Genomic DNA, 26919 nt, shown 5'->3' with positions numbered 1-26919 from the left:
CAATATTTTTATTATATTAAAAGCAAATGTGCTTTTTTAATTTTTAATTGCTGGAGGGGCTGCACAATCCTGGGTTCAACTGACAAAAAATCACTACCTGGTGACAGAATAACCTGAGAGGATGAGCACAAAGGTTTAACATAATGATGAACTAAATTAAAGTTTATCTCTGCCCTAACCCCTGTTATACATTATATTTCATCAAGATAAGAATTATCTAGATTTGGTTATCTCATTATTTTCTATCCAGGATCAGGATTACTAAATCCAGATTATCAGAGTACTAAAGGAAACTTCACACATCATAATTTGTCCTCAGAGGCAACATAATCAGCAAAAACTGGAATGTTTTAAGTCTGATACTCACCGTTATTAGTGTCCCTCATCATTGTCTGTGTAGCAATACAGCATTCAGGTGGAAATCTATCAGCTACACTGTTAATATGTTCAACTCTGATAGCAGGATCTGACAGTCCCTCTAGAGAGGAGCTCAGCACTGGAGACTCAGTCAAACTGGTTTGCAGCACACCTGCCTTCCTCATGTGCCTGATGCGAGAGCAGAGTCATTCTGGTAAAGAAGTTACTGGAGACAATTTCTCATCTTGTCACAGTTGAAGCAAGAAAATCCGGTTTGCACATTCATGTCATTGCTTTTACAAATAGCTGCATTGCAAAAGTGAAAGGGTGGGTTAGTGACAACAGGGTCAACAGGTTTGATTCCCTTTGGACAATTTAAGATTATAGAAGAGATTACACCCCTTCAAGTGTAACAAAAGCTAAAGGCTGCATTAACGGCTGCCTTCAAATTGTAGAGCGTAACATTCAGTCTGTAAGTATAACTTTTCAAAACTCCTGCTGCCTTCTTTAAAAACGTTTTTAAAACAATTTTCAACCCAATCTTTGCTGTGGTTCACACAAATGAGCTATGAAAGGCTAATGCTAACCACCTGCTACTCTAAACAGAACACCATTAAGAACTGTACAGGTCGGGTATAATAAAAACATTTCTTACAAACATAAGAGGAACAGAAAGCCATCAAATGCAACACACAGCAACTCATTCCCAAAAAAATCTAGTGCAGAAACATGAAAACCATGCAGTAACATACCCAGCTGTGCTTCTACACACTCCATTGTTATATCACTACAGAAGCTGATTCAAACTAACTTCATGCACACACACCTAAAAATGGAAAAGTGTCTTGAAGCCGCTCCTCTCTGTAAGGCACAGTACACATTGTTCACTTTGAGTTACTCCTCTTAGCACTTATGTAAGGGCTGCTCTGCTCCGCCTTTAAACATGCCTCTCTTCCCTCTAGTCTTCAACATGCACCATCAAATTATAATGGACCCCAAACCTTTTAGAAAGTGGAATAAAACAGCTGCTTTCACACAGTGAGGCAGTAGAAGTGACGACGAAGCCAAATCCATAAAATTATCAGTTATTACATAATGTTGCCTTTTTGCTCCTCTGACAGCACACAGGTATATTTCTGACTGGAGGTACAGCTCAGTATAATCTGTGATCCAAACAAATGGAGGGCACTCACTCACTTCATTATTCCAGTATCTGTGATGACTATGAACACAGGAGAGAAATCCTGGCCTGGCTTTGTTGTCAGAAATCTGCAGAAGTCACAAGTATTAGCCAAAGCTGTTTGTTGAAGTAGAGTTCAGTTAATAGGATTGTTACAAAGCTCTTCGCCAACCAGTTTATAACTTCGAGCAGCAGAGAGGGAGGCTTTCCTTTAATTAAAAAAAAAAAAAAACACTTATAATTGTTTCTAGCTCATTTTGGTTGAAGGCATTAAATGATCAAGTGTCATTTCTTCATTTGGATAAAATTCAGTATGTTTCCATGTTCAGGTCAGTTGAGCTATGGTTAAAGCGAGACGAGGCCATTTCATTGGACTTCAGTTTGGTCCCAGTCTATAAGAAATGGGGGAGAATCCATTAATTGATGGCTGTAACTTCCCCTTTAAGTTAGTTATTATCTGACCTTCCTCTGGTTGACCTCGCTAAGAAGTTAACAAGTGGCAAAGTGATTGTAAGTCAAATAGGTGAAACTTTACAGCTCTGTTTGTTTCGTACACACTCAACTCGACTTCTGGGTTAAACCCTGTTTGGTGATGGTGAAATACTTCAGAACACCTAGTCCAGGTTGAGGTGCAGACATTACAAATGATCCACCACCTCTCATCACTCCTGTGACCTTTAGAGCCATTCATGAGTAAACATTAGGCAAAGAACTCACTTTGAATATCTTGTACCCACTGGAATGTTTACTTTTATCAACTCTGACTGTGCACATAACGACACTTCATTTAGAGTTTCAGTGATGGACAGTATAACAGTCAGCCAAACATCTTTTAAGGTACAATTTGGAAAAAGGCGGGAGCAGAAACCCAGAAGGTTAAGGCATTAAATAATATAAAGAAATGTTCACAAGTGTTGAGAACTGAACCACGCTGCATTGAAACATTCACTCAGCGGTAGCAACGGCATAAACTGGGATGAAAAAGCATCAAACTGTAGGGTATTGTGGATCTGTTTGCGCCACCACTTCTCTCTTCTTGTTTATGCAGTTGTGATAAAGAGTCAAGAGGAGGGCAGGACCGAGTGTGGAGAAGGAGGGCAGGACCGAGTGTGGAGAAGGAGGGCAGGACCGAGTGTGGAGAAGGAGGGCAGGTTTATGTGAGAAGAAACTTTTAGTAGTTAAGGTTAACTGCATATTTGTAAATGAAAGATGTTCTCTACTTGTTGATAAAGAAAAAGCAGGAGAACATACAGACTACAGAGGAAGGTGCAGCCCAACATATTAACTATTAAAAAAACAACATTAACTACAAGTTAAGCAGCACCACCTGCATCCTGAGCCACACCTACTTGGTAAATGCCAGTTTAAAAAAAGTTGATAACAAGTGAGCTGATCGACACACATCCAGTGCGCAGGGCTCTGTGGGCATTAACTCTTAGTTTTCTGCAGTGTGGTGAATTCTTCTGTATCATTGTCTGACTTCTGTTTATTTTCTTTTCATCTTATATTTGGAGAGAATGTATCTTTATACATTTACAAAACCACTGGACTGGATATTTTTTATAAAAGCCGTTCTCTCGTTTTTGACATTTTAGTTAAATTTGTTGTTTTGTATCAAATTACTAGAATATTTTTTACTGTATCAACTTAAAGCCAATGGAGCCTATTTAGAATTTTATTCATGTATTAAATTATACTGCACGCTTCAAAGTGACGGCACATCCCTGTAACCATGGTTACTCACTGCTGCCAGCCTGCATGCAAACATCAAGAGAGGAGAGCCATATGATAAAAAATGTTTGTGATTTTGATCTCATGTTAAAAAATTCTATTTCCAATATTTTTTCTTGCGTCTGGTTGTACTGTGATGTTACAGCATCTCAAAGCAGTTTGTTAACTGACATCAACTAACAAAAGAAAAAAGAAGCATTTGTTTCAGGAGACACAACTGTAGGTTTGATGATTCTAGATAAAGCTAATATTCATTTTTTTAATATTAGGACTGTATTAAATAGCTCTAACTCTGTTCTTTAAGGATCAACAGTTTGAGTCCAAGCTGAACAACAAAAAAACATCATCAAGAACAATTTAAGGTCAACTTTCAGTTCTGAAACTCTGGATAATTCTACTAAAGTCACGTTAGATCTAGAAGAATCACAGTGAACTACAGCTGTTGTTTTAGTCTTTATCAGGCGGTCCAAGAGTGAGAGGTTGGTGTCATACTACCTCTTACTTCTGTAAACTGTTTATGGCCAGTATGGGACTCAGTTAATGCAGCCAGCATGCCATTGCCTCTGCATTGCTCTTCGTACAATGATGAAACTTAAATACTTTGAGGGCAGAACCTAATTACCAACTGTCGGGGCGTGTGTGCTGGCACTACTGGTTGTTTCACAATAAAAATCTGAGTAATCTTTTTTAAGAGAGAAGGCTATGAACACATTCTCACCTGTCAGTTCTGGAGAAAATTGGGATCAAAATGTAAGTATGTCTGTGGGATGTTAGGGTGCGGTCACACTGGCAATCTGTAACGTGCCTGAGTACGCTTCACCCTTAAAGTCCAGTTTGTTTGACCAGTGTGACCGCACCGTGTCGTGTTCAGGCACGGTACAGTTCATGCACAAGCACGCGACGTTGACAGCCTTCATTTTGAAGACATCTGGAGTGTTCTGTCTATATCTGACTAACATGACTGCGCGTCTCCTTTTTTCACACTTCATAATAACATAAAGCCATGCATGCTGTATTACTAAGTTATGTACAAGAGGTAACCGTGCTTAGGCCTGGTGAGTCTTGGAGCAGTGGGGGGGGGGGGGGGGGGGGGGGGGGGGCAATTGTACAGCACAGTACAAACTGCCAGTGTGACTGTGCCTTTAAAACTTCCATTTTGGCACAGGCATGATGACATTGACCTGCAGGGAGGACCAAAGTCTGGCGGTGCAGGCACTGCTAAGCGTTAGCCACACTCCGCAAAGCTAATTACATCATTTATCCACAGACCATTCTAAATTAATTGTGTTTGACTATTTTCTGTGTTTTTTTTTTGTTTTTTTTTACTTTTGGGCTAGTCTGTAAGTCAGAATAAAATGTCTGTTTAAACGCCTCAGAAATGAGTTGCTAGTAACATCCTTAATTCAAATAATATTCAATATATAACTGTTTCTGGAAAAAGAACGATCACAGAGCAGTTCTACAAAACTCTGGAGTCCTGCAAAACCAAAAGCAATACTTACAATGATGACACATTGTAAGACGAACAATGAAAGAGTGCTGAGCGGTTTGTTGGAGGGCAGAACATTATGTTTGACACGGATACACACAGCATAGCACTTTCATGCATGGTGACACAAATGTTTTCATCTATGGGATTTCATTAATAAAAAGGCACTCTGCAAATGCAAGGAACACAACACAGCATCACAAGGATGTTACCCTTTGAGCTTTCCATTCTTCCAGCCCTTTGGAGAGGGAGGGGGGAGGCCTGAGGATTGAGATAATACATACAGTAGAAGATTCAAAAGGACAAACAAGGAAAGACAAAGGCTATGGAATACAATATGCGGCCCAGATATAAGGGAGAAGCAAAGAGAAATAATGACAAAATGTAAGTCCCTTCCCATGTCTTCAGATTAATAATAGGACCATCTTATCATCAGATACGTCAGTCTAAATACGCCCTAACTGTTTATGGCATGTCTAATCACCTTGACTTTATTTCCTTTGTTTACACTCTCCTTGTAAACTTCACTATGAGGAGAGCAAAGTCAAATATTTGATGTGCCAAAGGGTGTTGGTGATCATGGGATGCAACTCAAATAAACTGATATTGAATGCACCAACATTTCTCTTTTACTGTGAGAAATTCAACAAATATAAAAGTCAAAATCATTTTAACCCACATAAATGACAAGAAACAACATGCTGAGAGAGCCCGGGCAGACATACATCAAAAAGGATCTGCAGCACAAAGCTGGAGTCAGGATCCCCCAGTGGTCAGAGACCACTTCAGTTAAATATCACTCGTCATGGTCGACACACAATCCAGTCAGCATTTCTAATCTGAGCTGCTGTGCATTATGTAACTGTAACACAACTCACAAATATTGTTTGATAAATCCCGACCTCTTCAAGAAGTCAGTTAGTACACTCTAAGAGCAGCCTCTCTCTCCTTATTGCTGCTGGTCTCATAACCTCCAGCATAGCGCGTTGAGCTACACGTGTATACATGCAATAAGGCTGTGGGGGGCGGGGCTACGAAAAGGCACAAAACTGAACATTTTGTTCCCAGGGTTTTTTTAAACGACAAACTGCCCTTTGATCTGATACATATGTGTGAGTGTGAACTCGGCATATGAAGCTACAATCATGGGTACGACGCTTTTTTTTCGAAGCTGTGAGCGTCGTCACTTTCCCCCTCTCCACTACTGGAGTCTGTGTGGAAATGTAAGAACCGGGTAATGCACGTCTGTACGATAACACACACACTCAAAAGCCCCCTTTAGAACAGTTTCAATTTTGTGAAGGAATATTTGAAGTGTGCTTCAAATGGTTTGATTTAAAGTGTGTGTGGACTTCACAGTGCCGTGCAGTGTGTAAAGGACAGACTGTACTCAAGCTGCAGGCCGAGTCACACATCGCGTTTTAACTTTGAATCCATATATACATGGGATCATTCCCACGGCCACGTAGGAGCCCCAAAGTTACCAACTCTTGCACCTACATATTAAAGCAAGAAATTGTATGCTACATTCAACATTATTATGATTAGCCTAGTGCGTTTTGAACCACCCCAGCAGCAGGCGTTAAAACAGGGGGCTGTAGAGGACTGTGTGTAAACAGGACTTATTTGCGTAGCATTGTATTTGTTGATGTAAGCCAACAGCAGGTCAAGTCATTAAACATTCACGTCACATTGTGCAACATTTGTTTGGACTCTCTAACGGAGCTTTTTAAAACAAAGGGAGCTGTGGGTAGTAATGCATACATTGGGGGCCGGGTACGTAGCCTATAGCCCCCCCAGGAGCCACGTATAACCCCCACCCACGGCATCTCGTATTGACACGTGAGCATTTAGAGAGACTCGACTGAGTTGGGGGCGGGGTGCCTTTGCGAACCCCTTGGTTTGAGTCAACTCACAATGCTGCTACAACTCGATGTCCCCTGAAGTTATCTGAGAATAAAGCTGTTTAAAGACCCGGGGAGGCCTGCACGCCCAGCTCTGATGAAGCCACACCGTCACTGGCTAACTTTATTTGCGTCGTGAGAGCCGGTGTGTGACTCTAATCCGAATGAGCTGGAGTCGCCATTGTCAACCAGCATGAAGTGCAGACTACCAGCTGGTATATCAATGAACACTAAAGTACTGCCACCGTGTTAGATGATGAATAAGTAGCCCAGCATTGATACATTTCACTTCAATCGTTTGTTGCGACGTTGTTGCGTAGCGGCAGATATCAAAGTGCCGCGTTGACGTATTCACGCAGGCTACATGGGGCTTGAATACAACAGGCGAAACATGCACATTAAAACAAGATGGAACAACGTGACTGCTAACCCAGCTCACTTTGCACTGAGCGTGTAGCACGCACAATTTACATTTTTAAATTGAGCCACGGGGAGGACGGGAGCTCTGAATGGAACTAGCCCGACCCTTAATTAACTTGTGAGGCCTGCAAGTGAAAGCTAAAGCTTTAACGCATCTCCATTACTGCAACACACATGAAGAGAAAGAGAAAAGCTTGCGACGCACCTTTGGGTTTTACGTGCACTTTGGCGTTTTTCTTTGAAGCCATGGCGAGTCTCAGGGGTTACCGGGGCTGGTTCACCTCTGGAGGGTAGAGCAGACGATTGACTGAGGTGGCTGAGGGCTGTACTTGCAGCAGTCAAAAAGAAATCACAATTTTGCCTCCTGCCTCATAAAACTCGGACTCAGAGAAACACCGCCTCCTTTCGACGGACAGCTCTATCCACCAATGGAAACATCGCTGCGCAAAGGTGGGCGGGGCGGGAGCATTTCCAAGACCAATTGAATACGAGAGGCGTCGAGCTTATTCAGCCGTGTGGACAGTCTTATCTTTGCCCCGCCCCCTCTGCATCTCGAACGTGGCAAGATGGTAGCTCTGTGCCCAGGGATCTCGCATGCTAGATGCATATATATATATATATATATATATATATATATATATAACACCGTCAGTTTTCTCAGCTCCGTCAAAACAGAGGCCTTAACCTCTTCCACTTTACTGAAATAAAGTCATCCTTAATTTCCACCAGTCATCGAGAGCAAGTTTCTCAGGTTTTACTGGTAGCATTAATAATGGCTGTGGTGTATTAAAAGCTCCATACACCATATAGGCTGTAAAAGCAGCTAAATGAAAAGTCCACCTGAAAACAGGATAAGTGTGGTGTATTGTTTTTCATGAACTATCATCAAGCTCTCAAATTGTTTCATGGAGGTATAACCCAATCCACAGAACTATAAGCTTTTAGGCCTATAAAAAAATCACTATTGTATACTACTGTTCAGGAAGCACTGGAGACCTACAATACAAGTGTGCTTATATTTAAACATATTGCTCATTTGGTTGCAATTAAACATTCTTAACTAGTTGCACAACTATCTGTGCACACAGCCTTCAGCACACAGGAGCGCTGACCATTTGGTTATCTCACGCCTATCTCACATTTGGTCAGCTCACAGACATCACAGCCCCGGGGGAGGGTGGGCGCGACAGTTGCATGCTGAATGGACCTTATCACTGTGGTGATTTGAGGTATATGGAGACTGATCTAATCAGCTGAATAGAATGGAATTTGCATTCTGGTTAAATGCATCTGTGGGAGGGAGTTGAATGTGACCCCATGTTAACTGTTAGAAACCCTGTCTCCCTGTATATGTTCATTTCAGGGTTACAAATGTCATGATTAGCAATCACGTCTCCTGCATATTCTGTTTAATACATGGTTTTGAGTTATAACTACAGAAGATGAAATCTGGGACCATGGGGAACATTCTTCCAATGTTTTATGTTTTTATACTCTCGTGTTAGAAAGAGGTTGTTGTAGCTGCCGAAGCAAACAAACAAGTAAAGCAGCGTTTGTTACCTCATGCTTTATTCACTTTCTGATTGTATGTTGCAACTATCTATCTTTATTTTCCTCCATTCGCAAAACATGTTATTGTTACAGATATGATAAGGGCCCACACCTTTTTGTTTGGGGGACACAGAATAGAGATTTGTACAGATCCCATGAACTATGACTTAACTGTGATAAAAGAAACCCCACACACGATACATAATACATGTTTATATGTAGGAATCTGTGACTTCTTGCATTGTGACATCTTGCTCAACCTATGACAAGGAAACACCTCACCAATACAAATATTTTATATGGACAATAAAGTGGAAGACAGGAGAAAGTTAACTTTGTTCAAAACATCTATGTCTGGAGAAAAAGCAGCAAGACACAAAACATACTTAAACTTCTGTCCAACAAAGACAGAATGATGCTGGTATGTGTAGTCGTGCAGCAGGTCGCCGTCCTGTCTTAAAAAGCAACCTCAGATTTGTGATTTTTAACTTGGGGGCTGCCGTGGCTCAGTTGGTAGAGTCGTCATCTCTCAACTGGAAGGTCGAGGGTTCAATCCCCAACTCCTGCAGCTACATCTCCGATGTGACCGTGTGCAAGACCCCAAGTTGCTCCTGCTGCTTCAGTGGTGGTGTGTGAATGTGTATGAATGGATGAGTTAATACTGATGGACTCTTTACTCAGCAGCCTCTACCATCAGTGTGTGAATGTGTATGAATGGATGAGTTAATACTGATGGACTCTTTACTCAGCAGCCTCTACCATCAGTATGTGAATGTGTATGAATGGATGAGTTAATACTGATGGTCTCTTTAGTCAGCAGCCTCTACCATCAGTGTGTGAATGTGTATGAATGGATGAGTTAATACTGATGTTCTCTTTACACAGCGGCCTCTACCATCAGTGTATGAATGGATGAGTTAATACTGATGGACTCTTTACTCAGCGGCCTCTACCATCAGTGTGTGAATGTGTATGAATGGATGAGTTAATACTGATGGACTCTTTAGTCAGCAGCCTCTACCATCAGTGTGTGAATGTGTATGAATGGATGAGTTAATACTGATGTTCTCTTTACACAGCGGCCTCTACCATCAGTGTATGAATGGATGAGTTAATACTGATGGACTCTTTACTCAGCGGCCTCTACCATCAGTGTGTGAATGTGTATGAATGGATGAGTTAATACTGATGGACTCTTTACTCAGCGGCCTCTACCATCAGTGTTTGAATGTGTATGAATGGATGAGTTAATACTCATGGTCTCTTCACACAGCGGCCTCTACCATCAGTGTTTGAATGTGTATGAATGGATGAGTTAATACTCATGGTCTCTTCACACAGCGGCCTCTACCATCAGTGTGTGAATGTGTATGAATGGATGAGTTAATACTGATGGACTCTTCACTCAGCGGCCTCTACCATCAGTGTGTGAATGTGTATGAATGGATGAGTTAATACTGATGGACTCTTTACACAGCGGCCTCTACCATCAGTGTGTGAATGTGTATGAATGGATGAGTTAATACTGATGTTCTCTTTACACAGCGGCCTCTACCATCAGTGTATGAATGGATGAGTTAATACTGATGGACTCTTTACTCAGCGGCCTCTACCATCAGTGTGTGAATGTGTATGAATGGATGAGTTAATACTGATGGACTCTTTACTCAGCGGCCTCTACCATCAGTGTTTGAATGTGTATGAATGGATGAGTTAATACTCATGGTCTCTTCACACAGCGGCCTCTACCATCAGTGTGTGAATGTGTATGAATGGATGAGTTAATACTGATGGACTCTTCACTCAGCGGCCTCTACCATCAGTGTGTGAATGTGTATGAATGGATGAGTTAATACTGATGGACTCTTTACACAGCGGCCTCTACCATCAGTGTGTGAATGTGTATGAATGGATGAGTTAATACTGATGGACTCTTTACTCAGCGGCCTCTACCATCAGTGTGTGAATGTGTATGAATGGATGAGTTAATACTGATGGACTCTTTACACAGCGGCCTCTACCATCAGTGTGTGAATGTGTATGAATGGATGAGTTAATACTGATGGTCTCTTTACAAAGCGGCCTCTACCATCAGTGTATGAATGGATGAGTTAATACTGATGGACTCTTTACTCAGCGGCCTCTACCATCAGTGTTTGAATGTGTATGAATGGATGAGTTAATACTCATGGTCTCTTCACACAGCGGCCTCTACCATCAGTGTGTGAATGTGTATGAATGGATGAGTTAATACTGATGGACTCTTCACTCAGCGGCCTCTACCATCAGTGTGTGAATGTGTATGAATGGATGAGTTAATACTGATGGACTCTTTACACAGCGGCCTCTACCATCAGTGTGTGAATGTGTATGAATGGATGAGTTAATACTGATGGACTCTTTACTCAGCGGCCTCTACCATCAGTGTGTGAATGTGTATGAATGGATGAGTTAATACTGATGGACTCTTTACACAGCGGCCTCTACCATCAGTGTGTGAATGTGTATGAATGGATGAGTTAATACTGATGGTCTCTTTACAAAGCGGCCTCTACCATCAGTGTGTGAATGTGTATGAATGGATGAGTTAATACTGATGGACTCTTTACTCAGCGGCCTCTACCATCAGTGTGTGAATGTGTATGAATGGATGAGTTAATACTGATGGACTCTTCACTCAGCGGCCTCTACCATCAGTGTGTGAATGTGTATGAATGGATGAGTTAATACTGATGGACTCTTCACTCAGCGGCCTCTACCATCAGTGTGTGAATGTGTGTGAATGGATGAGTTAATACTGATGGACTCTTTACACAGCGGCCTCTACCATCAGTGTGTGAATGTGTGTGAATGGATGAGTTAATACTGATGGACTCTTCACTCAGCGGCCTTTACCATCAGTGTGTGAATGTGTGTGAATGGATGAGTTAATACTGATGGACTCTTTACACAGCGGCCTCTACCATCAGTGTGTGAATGTGTGTGAATGGATGAGTTAATACTGATGGACTCTTTACTCAGCGGCCTCTACCATCAGTGTGTGAATGTGTGTGAATGGATGAGTTAATACTGATGGTCTCTTTACACAGAAGCCTCTACCATCAGTGTGTGAATGTGTATGAATGGATGAGTTAATACTGATGGACTCTTTACTCAGCAGCCTCTACCATCAGTGTGTGAATGTGTAGGTGTGACCTGCAGTGTTGAAGCACTTTGAGTAGTCAGAAGACTAGAAAATACATTTATAAACTGAAGTCATTTACCATATAACCAAATTTTTGTACCAATTTCCTAACTTCGTGCACAGTCACATATACTTTCTGATCTTGACTGAAAGTCTTTTAGTCCTTCTCATCTTTGCTGTGCACAAGTTTTGTTTGAAAATAATTCAAATCTGATCTCTAACACGACAGTCTCTCTGAAAAGATGCCTCAGGGTCAAAATTATTATAAATTGCCTTTGGTGTCAGAATCCCTCACATATATAATATACATCTTAGCACAATAATTAAATTCTTAGCTGTTATTAAACATAGCAAAATCTTTACACACATATATAAGTAAAATGAAAAGTGTCTGGAATGATTGTATTTGATTGTGGCATGTCTCAAACGCTGCTCTGCTTACTTCAGTGAGTTTATAGAGTGGTTAAATGACATCAAATTAAAATACTTTATGTTTTATTGTGCTTGATAAGTTCTCTGATAGAACGACTCATCAAACATTTGTCGTACCTGAGCTTACTGTCCAACCTGTCATTATGAGATAACTGCACCTTTTAAAAAAACGGCTAATGCAATCAATCAATCAATCAATCAATCAATCAATCAATATCAAAAGAATCACAACAAGTAGAGTAAGAATCTTCATATATATTTTCTCATTTCATCATATTGTGTTCAGAATTTAATGTTGACAAGCTTGACATGTCCACCCTGTCATAGTGAAATATTAATTAATACCAAATAATTTAGAAATATTTAATTATAATATATTTGTCAAACATCATGCAGTCAGCTTCAACAATCCATGGTTTTAACTAAAGGTCAACAGGGTGTCTATTAAATGCTTTAACCCATGATCTCATCTCTGTCACTGTCAGTCAGTATCTCCCCTGCCGTGTCATGTCCACTGTTTTCATGAAGTTGTCAAGATATCATCATGTTTTAAAATAAGTAAGCATTACTTTTATATGACTCGTCTATAAAATAATAAGGTCACAATAGTATTCTCTGAAAGTTTGACCAAATGTCTTTTAGTTTTAGTTCTATTTAGAAATAAAAGTTTGACTATCGCAGATGTCATAGGAAGCGTTTGATTTTTATTATTATCAAAACATTGTTCCAATAAAATAAAATATATATTGTTGAGAACTGGATACCTTAAAGTCAATGTTATAATCACTGGGCGATGGATATGTAGGCCTATTTACTCCAATTAGAATTTGTCCATGACAGAGTGGACATGATTTTCGGATCCTGACCACCATGGAAAACAAACAGCCTACAGTCTACTTAAGAAAACATGAAGTTCAATGGAGAATCTCAGCCTTTTCTTTTGGGAATGAAGAAGTCTCAAAAGCACTTTGTGCTGATATTGACCCACCAACCATATCATGGCTGAGCTGCTGGTTATTATAAACCAGTGAAAACATGATATTAAATATTGATGTAAGGGTCTGCACCATCCTCCGGTGTTGAAAAATGAAGGCAATGGAAGTGTAATATCCTGCAGTGTGTCGAGTGTCCAGCTTAAATAAACATGTTTACAGCCTAGTACAAAAAACAAATAGGCCTGATTAGTTATCGTCATCATGGGCACACACTGTACGAGGTCGATTTAGTTTTTTTTAGAACTAACCACAGACTGTAAATGGAACTAACGTGTTATCCATACTTAGGCGTGTAGCTGACCTGATTGTCAGGTGGGCGCAGTGTAACGGTTTGTCAGGAGGCTTTAAACCCGCCTCAGCTCCAGCTCTCAGCCTGTCGTTAGGTTGACTGAAAGTTAGACTGAGACAACATTTCCAACATGGCGGCTGAAGCCGATGAGCCTCCAGCGCCCCCTGCAGGAACAGAAGGTTGACGTCACTCAGGCTCCATCCAGTAATATTTACAGTCACAAGCCTCACTATGCACAGAGGATCAGGTCCATCGCTCTACATCCAAAACATTGTCATATAATTTTGTTTAATCACAGACAACTGTTGTCAAAGATATCCATCACATTCCAAATGTTTCTGCCCACATGACTTAACTTGCATGAACTAGTGTGGGCAGATTTGGACTCTTCAGTTGTTGTCTAAAGCAGACAAAGTGGACTTCTGATATGGATTCAAGGTCTAAAACAGTTAACAGTAGCTTTAAATCTGTCTGATTAACAGTTGTCACATTGTTGCTGTGGTCGTGGGTGCAGTTAAAAAAGGGAATGCGGTTGTTCCCCACACATGTGGTTGTTGAAAAGTTTCATAAACTATAAGGCCTTGTATCCAAGGTAAGAGAACATGTGGTTATCTCTTTGCACCACCCATGAACACACTACCCTCTTATCACTTACATGTGTTTGACATGTCAAATATCCCCTGTCCATTCAACCTTGATAAATATAACTCATGGCAGACAAATAGCAAATGTCCCACTCTCTCAGCCCGACGCAGCAGATGGCTGTTTAACATGAGTCTGTTTCTGCTTGAGATTTCTGCCTGTTAAAGACAGTTTTTTCTTGCCACTGCTACTTTGCTTATTGGTGGAAAGTGCTTTCCCATGGTGGATCAATGCTGGGTCTTTGTAAATAATATAATAAAGAGTACGGGTTAGAACGGCTCTTGAGATAATATTTGTAATAAATTGGGGCTATACAAATAAAGACTGACGGATTGATAGTTGTCAGATTTATCATTCAGTCCATAAGAGCATGTCGATGTCTTGAAGATAAGAAATCTTAAAATTAGTTTTTCATTAAGTCCTTAGAAGAAGTTAATAAGCAGGGGTGTGTCCTTAGGGGTGGCCAGAAGTGGCATAGTCCCCCATTGAAATCTAATTGGCCATCCCCATTTTACTGGTTCAGACTTAAATGTTTATTTTGTGGTTTAAATTGAATCATTATACATACTTGAAAGTTATCTGCACAGTCAGCCTTGTTGTGTTTAGTTTGCTCAGTAAAGGGCAGCACCATAAGTTTGGTGCAAGTAGTGTGAAGCTAATGAGCTGAGTGAAGCCAGGTGTGTAAGAGGCTGATTTATCAGGGAGGCAGACGCTGTCCTGTGTGTGTGTGTGTGCGCGCACGCGCGCGTGTGTGTGTGTGTGTGTGTGTGTGTGTGTGTGTGTGTGTGTGTGTGTGTGTGTGTGTGTGTGTGTGTGTGTGTGTGTGTGTGTGTGTGTGTGAGCAACAGTGGAGGTGAGAGTGGGAAACTTCACAGGCTCAAATCACTATAGAGAAGACCACAGAGATGTCATTGGTAAGAATTGAGTCCTTAATTATTGTAGTTGTTGAGCATAATCCTGTTAGATGATGCATGGTAAAATAAGAAATGCTCTACAGGTGTTAATTGTGTTGTGTGCAGTCTTAATTGTTTCAGTAGCATGCGGCAAGGAGAGTGTTTCCACTCCTTCAGGCACCACTGATCTAACTAGAATGGTTTTTGAACAGGGCTCAGTCATGAAGTCATAAATGATCATCTGCACCCTTTATTTTAATCATAGTTTGTATCTTGTAATGTTGTCTGTCTTGTGTGCTCTACATGTATAGATTTTTTTATTCAGTTTTTGAATGGTCTCTTAGGTTTGTAGGTACATTTCTTTCCTCCTTGTCATTCTATTTTGTTGTTTTTTAACCCTCAGGCCCTTCTTTAAATGTCTTTAAGTATGCAGAAAAGCGCTATAGCTCCATTTTAATATTATTATTATTATTATTATTATTATTATTATTATTATTGTTATTATTATTATTGGCCGAATAAGGAGTTGGGTATTGCTAGTATGTATGCATGTCTCGTTATTGTATTCAGGGTTTGTAGGGATACAAAAGATGAATTAAATAAATGCCTGCAGTTCCCTCTCTCCCTGGCAGGTGGTGTTAAAGTAATAAAGCTCAAATGTTTAGTTCCTGGACTGTAATGATTAACATCTCATGAACATACACTGTTATCTTTATTTACAAGTCAAGTAGAGACTACTGTGAACTGCACTTTAACACTTTATCTGTATGTTGTAACAATTGAAACAATATTTTGTATTAATATAGTTTTTTTTTGAAAATGGGGCTTTGTGCACTTTTACTTTGTCAAAGGACAAAATTCATTCTATTTCTCAGGTTTCATGTTCAAAAGCCCCTGGTAGCATGCTGTCAGATGGGGCTCCCTTGGGTTTCCTACTATCATTACAAAATTTGCACATTTTGGGTTGATGTCTGATGTGTGTCACATTTTTATCCGTATGTGCATTTGACTTATTTTGTTGTTGTTTTCTGTTCTCTCACGATAAAATTACCCTTTTAAATAACTTTCTGGTTTTTGGATAATTTTGTACAACATTTTGGAAAAAACCTGTTTTAACTGTAAAAAGAAAAAACAAATCCCTCAGAGCTGTGTCGAGGAGACTGGCCATCAGTCATGCATCTGTAATTGCTTCCTGACGATGGCCACGGCATGGAGGAAGATGTCAAATCTAAACCTGTGAGTGTTCAAAGGGTGTTGATTGTTTTGTGCACACCTTCCTCAAAGGAAACTCAGTTTGTGTCACTTCTGATTGTCAGCCACAATGGAGAAAGAACACAGGAAGCTGTTAAGAAAGGATTTCATCGAGTTGAATTGCAACACATCAACAGAAAAATCTTGACACATAATCCCAGCTGGTCAATAAAGGTTACCTACGATATGAAACAGGAAAAGGGTATATCAAGGCAAGAGATATAACATTTAAACTATTGCTTAAAGAGAAGTGAAGTTGTTCTGCAGAGGCCTGATAATGATATATGATTCTCAGTCTACTAACAGGGAGTCAACATAATGCATTAAAGTTGAAATGTGAATAAATAAAACAAACAGGTGATAAAATGATCTCATACTTAATCTCATTTGCTCCAGCTCAGTTCTTATTGGTGTTGTCATTTCTGCAGTCATAGTATTTAAAAGAAATGATGCACTAACTGAGCTCATCGCCAAGCCTTTAACAAACTTCAAACTGCACCATCGTTCTGCACACTGACTGTACTCACAATATATCAATACTGTGTTTGATTGATTTTATCTTACTTCAAACATTAATAAATCAAAGCTGGGGGGCACTGGTTGCCTGGTGGTTAGTGTGCCTCCCCCAATGTTCAGAGACTCTTTCTCCAACCAGCCCATGTTCAAATGCGAGCAGTTTCTCCTTTCCTACACGTCATCCCCCATTCTCTCTGACTCTCTCCACTGTCCTGTCTCTAAACAAAAACATCAGAGCCCAAAAATTAACCTAAAAGAACTTTACCGTGCACCAGATTCAAAATAGAATTAAAACATAAGTAAAATGAGCAATGGTTGAACTCGCACTTTGGATTGATCCTCAGCGTTTGTAGACTTTATGGGGAGATAATGTTTACAAGGTGAAGCCGGGCTGATAGAAGTGTTTACTAACCTGCTAACGCCGATCAAAGGTCCGTACAGTGTACAGAGAGAGAAACTTTGAGATAGACGAACCAAAGTCAAACCAAAGACCCTGAAAACAAGCCTTACAGCTAACAATGAATCCTTCATCTCCCCAACCTGGAGTGGGAGAGGAGTCACCAGCCTTGGGCAACTACTCAATGATTGCTTGCTCATGACCTTTGACCAAATCCCCCCAAAAATACAACATACCAGACCACTGCTGCTTCCAGTACATTCAGTCCTGCCGCTCCTCTATCTAGACCCTTTCCCAGATATATAAACATTAACTATTAACACCCAAAGACAGAACGATATCTACCCACAATATCAGCAATCTTCTGACAGATTTTAACTGGCTAGACATAAACAATAACACATTATTTCTGTCTGTCTGTGTGTCTGTCTACATGTCTGTCTGTCTGTCTGTCTGCATGTCTGTCTGCATGTCTGTCTGTCTGTCTGTCTGCATGTCTGTCTGCATGTCTGTCTGTCTGTCTGTCTGTCCCCTGTCTTAATCCATTCAGAAGTTGACTCCTAATCACCCTGAATTCACTCTATTCCAGTAGATACCCTAATAATTGAGACAGCACAAAGACTTAATCATTTCTTTACATTTTGAGTTTTTATATTGTTAACCCTTTAATAAGCACAGATCTGTCTCACCTGCCTAACAGCAAAGTAGATTTACTTTAAAAATAAGTCATCTCATGAAGAAACATTTTGAATGGATTACAAACAAAGTATGAAATCTTAGTATTCATTATTGGAGTCATCTTTACAGAACTGTGACAAAGAGCATCAAATAAATCCATTTATTCTCTAAAACATTTTCTTTATTATTGTGAACATTTAATCATACATTTTCACAGCATGTTGTTTAAAGTGGATATGTACATTATTGGTCCACATAGTAAAGTTTTATAACATTAACGACTTAATGTTGTAACAATAAATGAAAAAAAAGAAGTAAACTTTGAAACTGTTAACAGACTCAGCTAAAGAAAACCAATGGGATCATTTGATTGGCTGATAAAATGAATGTCCTTATGGAGTGATGTTTGCTGTGCTTGTCATTTTACTGTCTACTGTTTGGCTACACGCTCTTTCTTACAGAGGCTTTCTTCTTGGATGAAGTTCACATGATTTCACAAAGATTTGTTTTAAGGAAGTTTGAGCATATGGACTGATAGAGTAGTATCACACTGTCAGCCCATCCCCTAACTTGTGTCTGAGACTACGTCCATGTTTTGTACAGTCAAGCAGTTTATTACACATGAAAGTATCTCATCTGGCAATCCACCCAGGAGGTCCACCTTATCTGTTAACAGTTATTCAGGTCTTACTTAAGAACATACAAACTGTCTTGATATGACATTCATACAGTGTAGCATTATCCATATAAATATACAACATTCTGCATCATTTCTGTAAGAGACAGAATAAGTATGATTTTGTTTCCAAGTAAAGCTCACACAAAAAATGGCTGACTTGGGTTTATGTTGGCGTACTAAAGGTGAACACACATTAGGCAATCAGTGCGGTGCCCAAGCACGCTTTCCCCCTAAAGTCCAGTCCATTTGACCAGTGTGAGTGCTCTGTGCCGACTAAACTTCATATATCTTGGTTAAACTATAGACTCTATAAATTATAGACTGTATAAACCATAGACAGTCTCAGTGACACCCCCCCCCCCCTCCCCCATTGGTGTTTGAAGCAGACATTTGAAGCCACTTTTCAACACCAGAGGTTGCCGCCTAGATGAAACTTGCTGAGGTACACTTTGTAAATATGCTGTATGGGGCTCTAAGGAGCTATTTTGCACAACATTCCCAAGACCCAATATAAATTATAAAGTTATACAAAATTTCATAATACTGATTCTTGTTTCACCTTTGGACTCTTGAGGATGCAAATTACTTTACACAAAATGAAAAGAAAGAAACAACAGTTCCAATAAGGTCCTCAAGCTGCTCACAGCTTGGGCCTAAATTCACTTTTAAACCAGTGTTGAATGGGCCTTTGGAAACATACCGACAGGTAAGGGAGTGCTGAAGCTTTGAGTAGCAACCTAAGGCACTCTTGTTGACAGTGCTGAGAAATTACATTTCTTGTGGCCACTGCATTGAAGGGAATAGCTCAGGTTTTTTAAAGTAAAAATTGTATGAGGTACTTAAGAAAAGTGAGTCTACTAAGTGAAGTAGATAACAGTCAGCCCAGCTCCTGTTATCAGATTAGGTAACCCCTAAAGGCTGCGCCCATTGACAGAAGAAACCTTTCACTGCTTACATCTTTTCTGTATAAAGTTTGTAATTGGCAGGATGACTTGCCAGGGATGATTCCATTCAAGTATGTCCCCTGTAAATGGCCAAAAATACAAACATATAACACATTTTTACTTCAAATGGTTGACTTCCTGTTGGGTTTGGGGTCATGGCACCAGGAGACTTTTCTCTTTTCTTGGGATGTTACATGTGCCTACAAGGTTAACGTGCTTCCAAATGAGGCACAATTGATTCATTATTCCACAACCACACATATGACCAATAGCATGAACCATAAAATATTTAATCTGGGAACATTAGCCTTTGTGGTTGTGGCCATCCAGCCATCCATTATCAAGTCTTAGTTTTCACTGTCAGGTGACTGGCACAGAGGCTTGGAGGGAACATAAGAGCTGAGCAAAGTGGCAGCCACCAATGAACAATGTGTGGCGCTGCGGCACGGGCGTGTTCATTTTCCATCTCTTCAAAATGATGCACGTTTACATCACCTGACAACCACAGAAAAACTGATGTTTTAAGATAAACTGCAAGTTGTGGGCACTTGGGGATCCTCATTCAGCACCTGAGACACTATATCAATCGCTAAAAAACAGTATTGTCCTTGCTACAACTTCATTTCGTCGAGGTTTACATATATTGAGTGGAGAATCCTTCCCCTGACACATCTGACAGGATGAAAGTCTACAAAATAATAATGAGAAATAAAAAGACTCAGGCAGCAAGCATCGCTGCAACGTGAACAACTTGCAGAGAATGTACTCACGTGCTACAGACCTTAAATGAGTCAGTCAGACAGCGCACTAGGTTGTTTTGATCCAAAGAAAAAAAGCATGGTATGTGTGATCTGTCACCACTCAGAGAGATGGTCAGTGTCCACTTCCTCTGAAATCAATGGGGCACTTGGAGTTGTGGAGATGTCTCCCGTTGGGTGAGCCGCAATCTGCTGAAGGAGCTCCTCTGACTGGAAAAGCTGATTGGTCCAGTCCTGACATGCCTCTTCTATGCCAGGCCCCTCCCCTCCATATTCTGGAGGAAGGATATCCGGCGAGAAGAAGTCGCATAGACTGTCATGGTAATCAGAACCGTGCATATGAATCTACAAAGGAGAAAGTAGAAACAAATGAAGAAGTAGGTTTAACGCCGAAAGGAGCACTTCAGCAGAAACAGTCAGCTAGTGGTTACCATGGTTATTTTGTTTATTGTTTGTTTTTTTAAGGTCGATTCAAGTGCTTCATTCGCCCAAAGTCTGTTCAAACTAATCGCACTCACACTAGACCCAGTACCTGGTACCTGGGTGAAGCACAATCATCACCCGTCCCAAGTCCCCCGCTGGCCTGCACTAACACTGCTCCAGTCCTAACCGAGCCTGAGCATGGTTACCTCTGTACATAAATATTAATACATGTAATGGTGTACTCCTGTAGAATATTTGCAATCTGCATAATCCAGTTGAAATGTATTGACATTATTTCCTGCCAGACCTCTAGTACTTTTTACTGCAGCAAGTCTGTGTGAGCTGATGTTAGAACACAGCAGGATATTCTCCAGAGAATTCACCTCGAGTCAATAGGAGGGGGGGAGTGATGTTTGTATCCTGTGACAGCTGCACGGTGCATAAAGCGTCTGCCCGCGACCACTCTGATCTCCGTGCTCTAATGAACCTGCTGCATTCTGTTTCCTGTTCTCCAGTTTGTTCTTCTCCATTCTTTAGTTCAGATCGTGACTCTGTTTGACTACACATAGTATTGATATAAAGGCAAATATTCTCGTTTTAGCGTCGCTGTTTTTTTACTTCACCTTCTTAGAATGGAGAACACAGAGAACATGAACGCAACTTTACTGACTGAACGTGCTTGAGCCGGTACAGATTGCCTAGTGGGAGTGCGCCCTAAAAGTCAGCCAAAAAAACTCTAGTTATCGATGAATTACTACATTTGTTGTCTTAAATAAAATTTAAAAAACATAAATCTGACAAGTTTTTATGAAACATTTTCAATAAAAACACAAACATACTGATCCAATAGTTTTGATAGAGTAGTTGAAAACAAAGTTAAAAGAACAAAGACAGTTCTATCTGTGATTAGTGTGTGAGTGTGTGAGTGTGTGGAATGAGGAGGCTGCTGACCCTCTGTTTGATTTTATCTGGAAGGAAGGGACGAATCATGGCGAAGACAGGCCGGAAGAACATAGGCTCGTTGACCAGATGGATCCCTCTAACCTTCAAGGGGAAAGAGTCCTGAACACACACACACACACACACACACACACACACACACACACACACACACACACACACACACACACACACACACACACACACACACACACACACACACATGAAGCGTGGGACGATATACAGAGTTAATTACCCAACATTATAACCAGGAGCACAGTGCTTAACCTACCGACAGAACAGAGGATATCTTTCTGGCAATGGAAGGGTTAACCTGTAAGGCATGTCCTAAACTCCATCCCTGTAGGTCAAATATGACCTTTAGACCCTTCATCTGTGTCTTTGTCTCCATGGAGATCAGCTCTGATGTCATGAGGCTGATCCTAAACACCTGGAAGGCCGTCCAGTCTTTTGGGTTCCACTGCCCTGCAGACACAAACACAATGTGCATTATTAGACTGTCCTTTATGGACTACAGTCAGCTTTGATTTGGTTTGAACGCCTTTATACAGAGATAGGACGGTGGATAGAGTCAGAAGTCTTGGAGAGACGGGGCCCCAGTGGCCTAGTGGTTGGTGCGCATGCTCCATGTACAGAGGCTGTAGTCCTCCGGGCAGTTGGCCCGAGTTCCAGTCGGCCATGTGGCTCCTTTCCTGCGAGTCCCGCTCTCTCTCTCCCAGTTTTTCTGACTCTATCCACGAACCAGTATGCTTTAGGCATCCCAAGCTTTGATTTATGAATAATGGTAGAATACTAATGTGAGTGTGTTTATCTGAATAGGGTTAATATGTATCAACAATTTAAATCAAAAGCGATGATGTTGGTTTCAACAGTGGGAATGATATTAATCACTAGGCTCATAAAGTATTAATGCTACATCCAATGTTATTTTTTGGCCTCCACTGATAAACAAAGTGTTAAGACATCATGTTACGATGTCTTTTTAAGGAACATTTTCATGATTTTGAAAATGAGCAAAGGCTGTTAACTACACATGAGTTTCATGCTCTGTATTGGAACTATGGTTATTTTTTATTTTTTAGCGATTTACCATGATGGTCTATGTTTATAAAACTCTGCCCAAAGACCCAGGATCTTTATTTTCAGGTGCTTGACACTATCCCATTATCAGATCTCCAGTGTAGACATGTGCAGCCTTAATGTTCTTACGTAAACCAGGAAGAGGAAACCAAAAACTAATTTCATTCTGTTGAACCGGCTTTTGCTCTGGTTTGAGTCTTCACAAACTTCTGGATCGTGCCTGATAAATGATCCACCATGTTTTCTTGCTTACTTTTTCTGTCTGCTATTGAGTGCTGGGGTGGTTGTGTTGTCAGGTTGAATTATTTGCATTTTCACTGAAGAAAGTGACGTACTGTTCCTGGACACTAAGTCAGAGATACATGAGATCTAGGATTGTAAAACAGTAAGTAATGATAACACAGAGTACACTGAGGATTGTTCTTTTTTATGATCAGAATGATTCGATGAAGTGCATGTGGTTATAAATAATTTAATATTTACTAATTTACTCATAACAGTGTAAACTGGTTATACAGCCGAAGTAAAGTAACAGTACCAGTGACATTCTTACTGTGCAGGTTATTCTCAGTATATCATAAACGATTAACACATTCTGACAGAGGCGGAGAGGACACACTAATGTGCACTCCTTTATATAAAGCATTTCCAGTACTGAGGCTGCTGAGTAAAGAGTCCATCAGTATTAACTCATCCATTCATACACATTCACACACTGATGGTAGAGGCTGCTGAGTAAAGAGACCATCAGTATTAACTCATCCGTTCATACACATTCACACACTGATGGTAGAGGCTGCTGAGTAAAGAGTCCATCAGTATTAACTCATCCATTCATACACATTCACACACTGATGGTAGAGGCTGCTGAGTAAGAGTCCATCAGTATTAACTCAACCATTCATACACATTCACACACTGATGGTAGAGGCCGCTGTGTAAAGAGTCCATCAGTATTAACTCATCCATTCATATACACATTCACACACTGATGGTAGAGGCCGCTGAGTAAAGAGTCCATCAGTATTAACTCATACATTCATACACATTCACACACTGATGGTAGAGGCCGCTGTGTAAAGAGTCCATCAGTATTAACTCATCCATTCATATACACATTCACACACTGATGGTAGAGGCCGCTGTGTAAAGAGTCCATCAGTATTAACTCATCCATTCATACACATTCACACACTGATGGTAGAGGCTGCTGTGTAAAGAGTCCATCAGTATTAACTCATCCATTCATACACATTCACACACTGATGGTAGAGGCTGCTGTGTAAAGAGTCCATCAGTATTAACTCATCCATTCATACACATTCACACACTGATGGTAGAGGCTGCTGTGTAAAGAGTCCATCAGTATTAACTCATCCATTCATACACATTCACACACTGATGGTAGAGGCTGCTGTGTAAAGAGTCCATCAGTATTAACTCATACATTCGACAAAATTCAAATCAAAATGAAAATGACGGGTGCTGTGAAAGTGATAATAATCCACCCAGAATGCTTTACAGTGACAGTGTCACAGAACAAAGGCAAAAAAGTGTTTACATTAAGAGTATGAAACAGGTCTGATGAAACCATTCTGAGTAGCTGACATCATGGGGGATAACTCATAACATAAAACAGATCTAATGCAATCCAAATGACTACACATACTGTAACATTTCAGAGAAGAGGAAGAGGATGTCATTTCATGAAAATTACATCACTGTGGCTACACAATAGGGTGTCACAAGCTCTGTTCAGGGAGGACAGCCTCAAAGTCCTCTAGTTGAACAATCAACACAAACGTTAAGGATATGCCTTTAAAGATATCTGGTGCTTTGATATAAAGAAGTGGAAATGGTTTGCTAACTGCTATTTGGGCATGAATTAGCTTGTAAATCTAAGCTAATTGATGTTTTTTTTTTATCTGAGCCTTCAGGAGCTCAGTATGATGGAATCATTAGGTCGTCTTTTTCTGACCAAACAGAAATCAAAACCAAGTCTGTGGTAGCTTAGCATCAACCTCCGCTGTTCACATGACTTAGCATAATTTAAAATCAAAGGAGAGCAATGAACACACACACACACACACACACACACACACACACACACACACACACACACACACACATATTTACAGACCAATCCTGTATATGAGCACCCTGCTGCCACTGTGGTCCCGCTGTGGGAGGACAGCATGATAGGAAGTCTGCAGGAGGTCGACCACCGAGGAAGGAGACAGACAGGTGCTGATTTCAGGACTTTCCCTCCGCCACCGCTGGTAGTTTAGTAAGAGCTGCACAGGAAACATGCAGACACAGGACGTTAGTGAATTCAGGATTCTGCTGTATAAAATGTAACATGTGACTCAGGATGAAAAAACTGTCCCATTAAAGAAGTTTTGTGCTTTAACTTTCCACTGGTTGATTCAGATCAATTTTCAGAATAAATGCTCCTGCTGCTGGGTATCAAACAGATTATTACATTTAAATTCCCTGCAGCTAACATGTAAAACAGGAAATACAAAGAGCTACCAAAATTGTAAATGTCAAAGTAAGTGTGTGTTGTTGTGTCATCACGTCACAAATAAGATACAGACTGCTGAGCTTACACCCAACTGGCTGAAATCCAGCTGCTTTTTAAAAACAAGCAGCTCGGCTTCATGTTGAGCTCAAAATGGGACAATACTCAGTTAGACATGACATAAGACATGGTTTATAACAACAGATTCACAATCAGACCAAGACAACAGAACAGGAGGAAAACCTTTGGCTTGTTTGTGCATTCATTGTTAATCGAGGTACTAAGGAAATACAGGATTAGCTTTCAGTTATTTGAATTTGGGCTTGGACATTTTTCAAAAAGTGTAAACTAGACTTTTTTAAATGAACCGAAATGTTAAAGCCGATCTCTCACAAACATGAATGTGCTCTAAAGGAATGAGGGAGGTAGTGTAGCATTCACAGCATGTGTTCTTCTAAACATCTGTACTCATATCATTATATCATCATTTATTATTATCCAGGACATTATTGTTATAACCTCTCTTGTTCATATCATACTTAGATATATTAAAGGGTTTAAATGTGTCCCATTGAATTTTACATTAATGGACAAATGTTCAGACTTTCATCAATTTCACACTTTTCAATCTTTTTAAAGACCTCATAATTAATTTATCCATTTACACAGAAACTTCATTCCCAATTAACAAATATTCCCAACTCTTTGGTCTTTTAAAGGTTAACCTTCTATCATACATACTTTTTCACAGTGACTTCATGAAGTTTTTCAGCACTAAAGGCTTTTTACATTTTGATTTCATGGAATGATCAGGACTGTATGTTCACAGGGACAGCACTTATCTGTCTCCTTCTGCTATTGAATTGAACTGAATAGAAGCCAGAATATCCCTGGTTTATACTTCTGTGTCAAATCAACAGCAGCTTTGCTGAAGTGGCCGAGCCATTGTGAGCATAACATTCTTTTGTGTCTGCCTGGCTCTGAAATTCTCTGTCTCTTAACACTAGTTGGCAGTCCGATTTCTATGATAGTTAAATCACCATTTTCTGGTTTTGCCACATTCTCTGCCTGTTTGTGTACAGGTAACCATGGCAACTGAAACCAAGCGTACTATTTAGGAGTTGGAGCAGATAAATATCGAGCAGAAGCCGACTATGCCGGCTTGTGGCATTCTTCTTTCAGCAGAATTAAGGAAAAATGGTTGTTCTACTGAAAATACAATGCTATCCAGCGGTCCAATCACAGGGCTGCGTTGTTTCATTGCAGTTCAGTTGAACTTCACGAAAAAAAGGCTCAAACCATAAAAGCTTTACATTTTGCAACAGGCTTTACTTTCCTGAAAAACAAAGAATAAACTGTGTATTTCTGTTGATTTAATAAGTAATGTTGTGTTTTTAGAGATAAACAACATTTCAGTTACCATGTTTTTATTTACCTCTATGGGCTCCTCTGTGCAGCTGGGCCCCAGAAGTGAGCCGCCCCTACATTTTAAACCTCCGAAGCTATTCCCTGAACAGTATTTTGTTTGCTCCCGTTTCATACACGTGTATCTCATAGCCAGTTTTATGGTAAGACTTCTGCATTTATCACTTTATTTTAAAAAAGGAGATTAATAACGGTCTCTCTCTCTGCTCGCTCTGCAGTC

The 26919-nt window shown here is 40.3% G+C and overlaps 2 protein-coding genes across 4 annotated transcripts in view; both read right to left on the bottom strand.

Moving 5' to 3' along the window:
* asph (aspartate beta-hydroxylase) overlaps positions 1–7455 on the bottom strand; it is a 33001-nt gene extending 25546 nt beyond the window's left edge. Inside the window, exons 1-2 of one of the 3 annotated variants that reach the window (XM_061043841.1) lie at positions 7287–7428; positions 4970–5018 (exon numbers count right to left, since the gene is read on the bottom strand). In XM_061043841.1, coding sequence (XP_060899824.1) covers positions 4970–4985 — 16 coding nt within the window. In that variant the 5' untranslated portion in view covers positions 4986–5018; positions 7287–7428. Of the gene's footprint in view, positions 1–1109; positions 1184–4969; positions 5019–7286 lie in introns of those variants that run through there. The other 2 variants (XM_061043836.1, XM_061043840.1) reach the window with 2 other exon arrangements.
* Positions 7456–18055: 10600 nt separating this feature from the next.
* The window catches only part of ttpa (tocopherol (alpha) transfer protein), a 9596-nt gene continuing 732 nt past the window's right edge, over positions 18056–26919 (bottom strand). Inside the window, exons 2-5 of the mRNA XM_061043830.1 lie at positions 24894–25047; positions 21945–22138; positions 21665–21775; positions 18056–20635 (exon numbers count right to left, since the gene is read on the bottom strand). Coding sequence (XP_060899813.1) covers positions 20387–20635; positions 21665–21775; positions 21945–22138; positions 24894–25047 — 708 coding nt within the window. The 3' untranslated portion in view covers positions 18056–20386. The remainder of the gene's footprint in view (positions 20636–21664; positions 21776–21944; positions 22139–24893; positions 25048–26919) is intronic.

Source organism: Labrus mixtus, chromosome 8 (assembly GCF_963584025.1).
Source record: "Labrus mixtus chromosome 8, fLabMix1.1, whole genome shotgun sequence".
Classification (NCBI taxonomy): Eukaryota; Metazoa; Chordata; class Actinopteri; order Labriformes; family Labridae; genus Labrus; species Labrus mixtus.
This window is presented reverse-complemented; position numbering and strand designations above follow the sequence as displayed.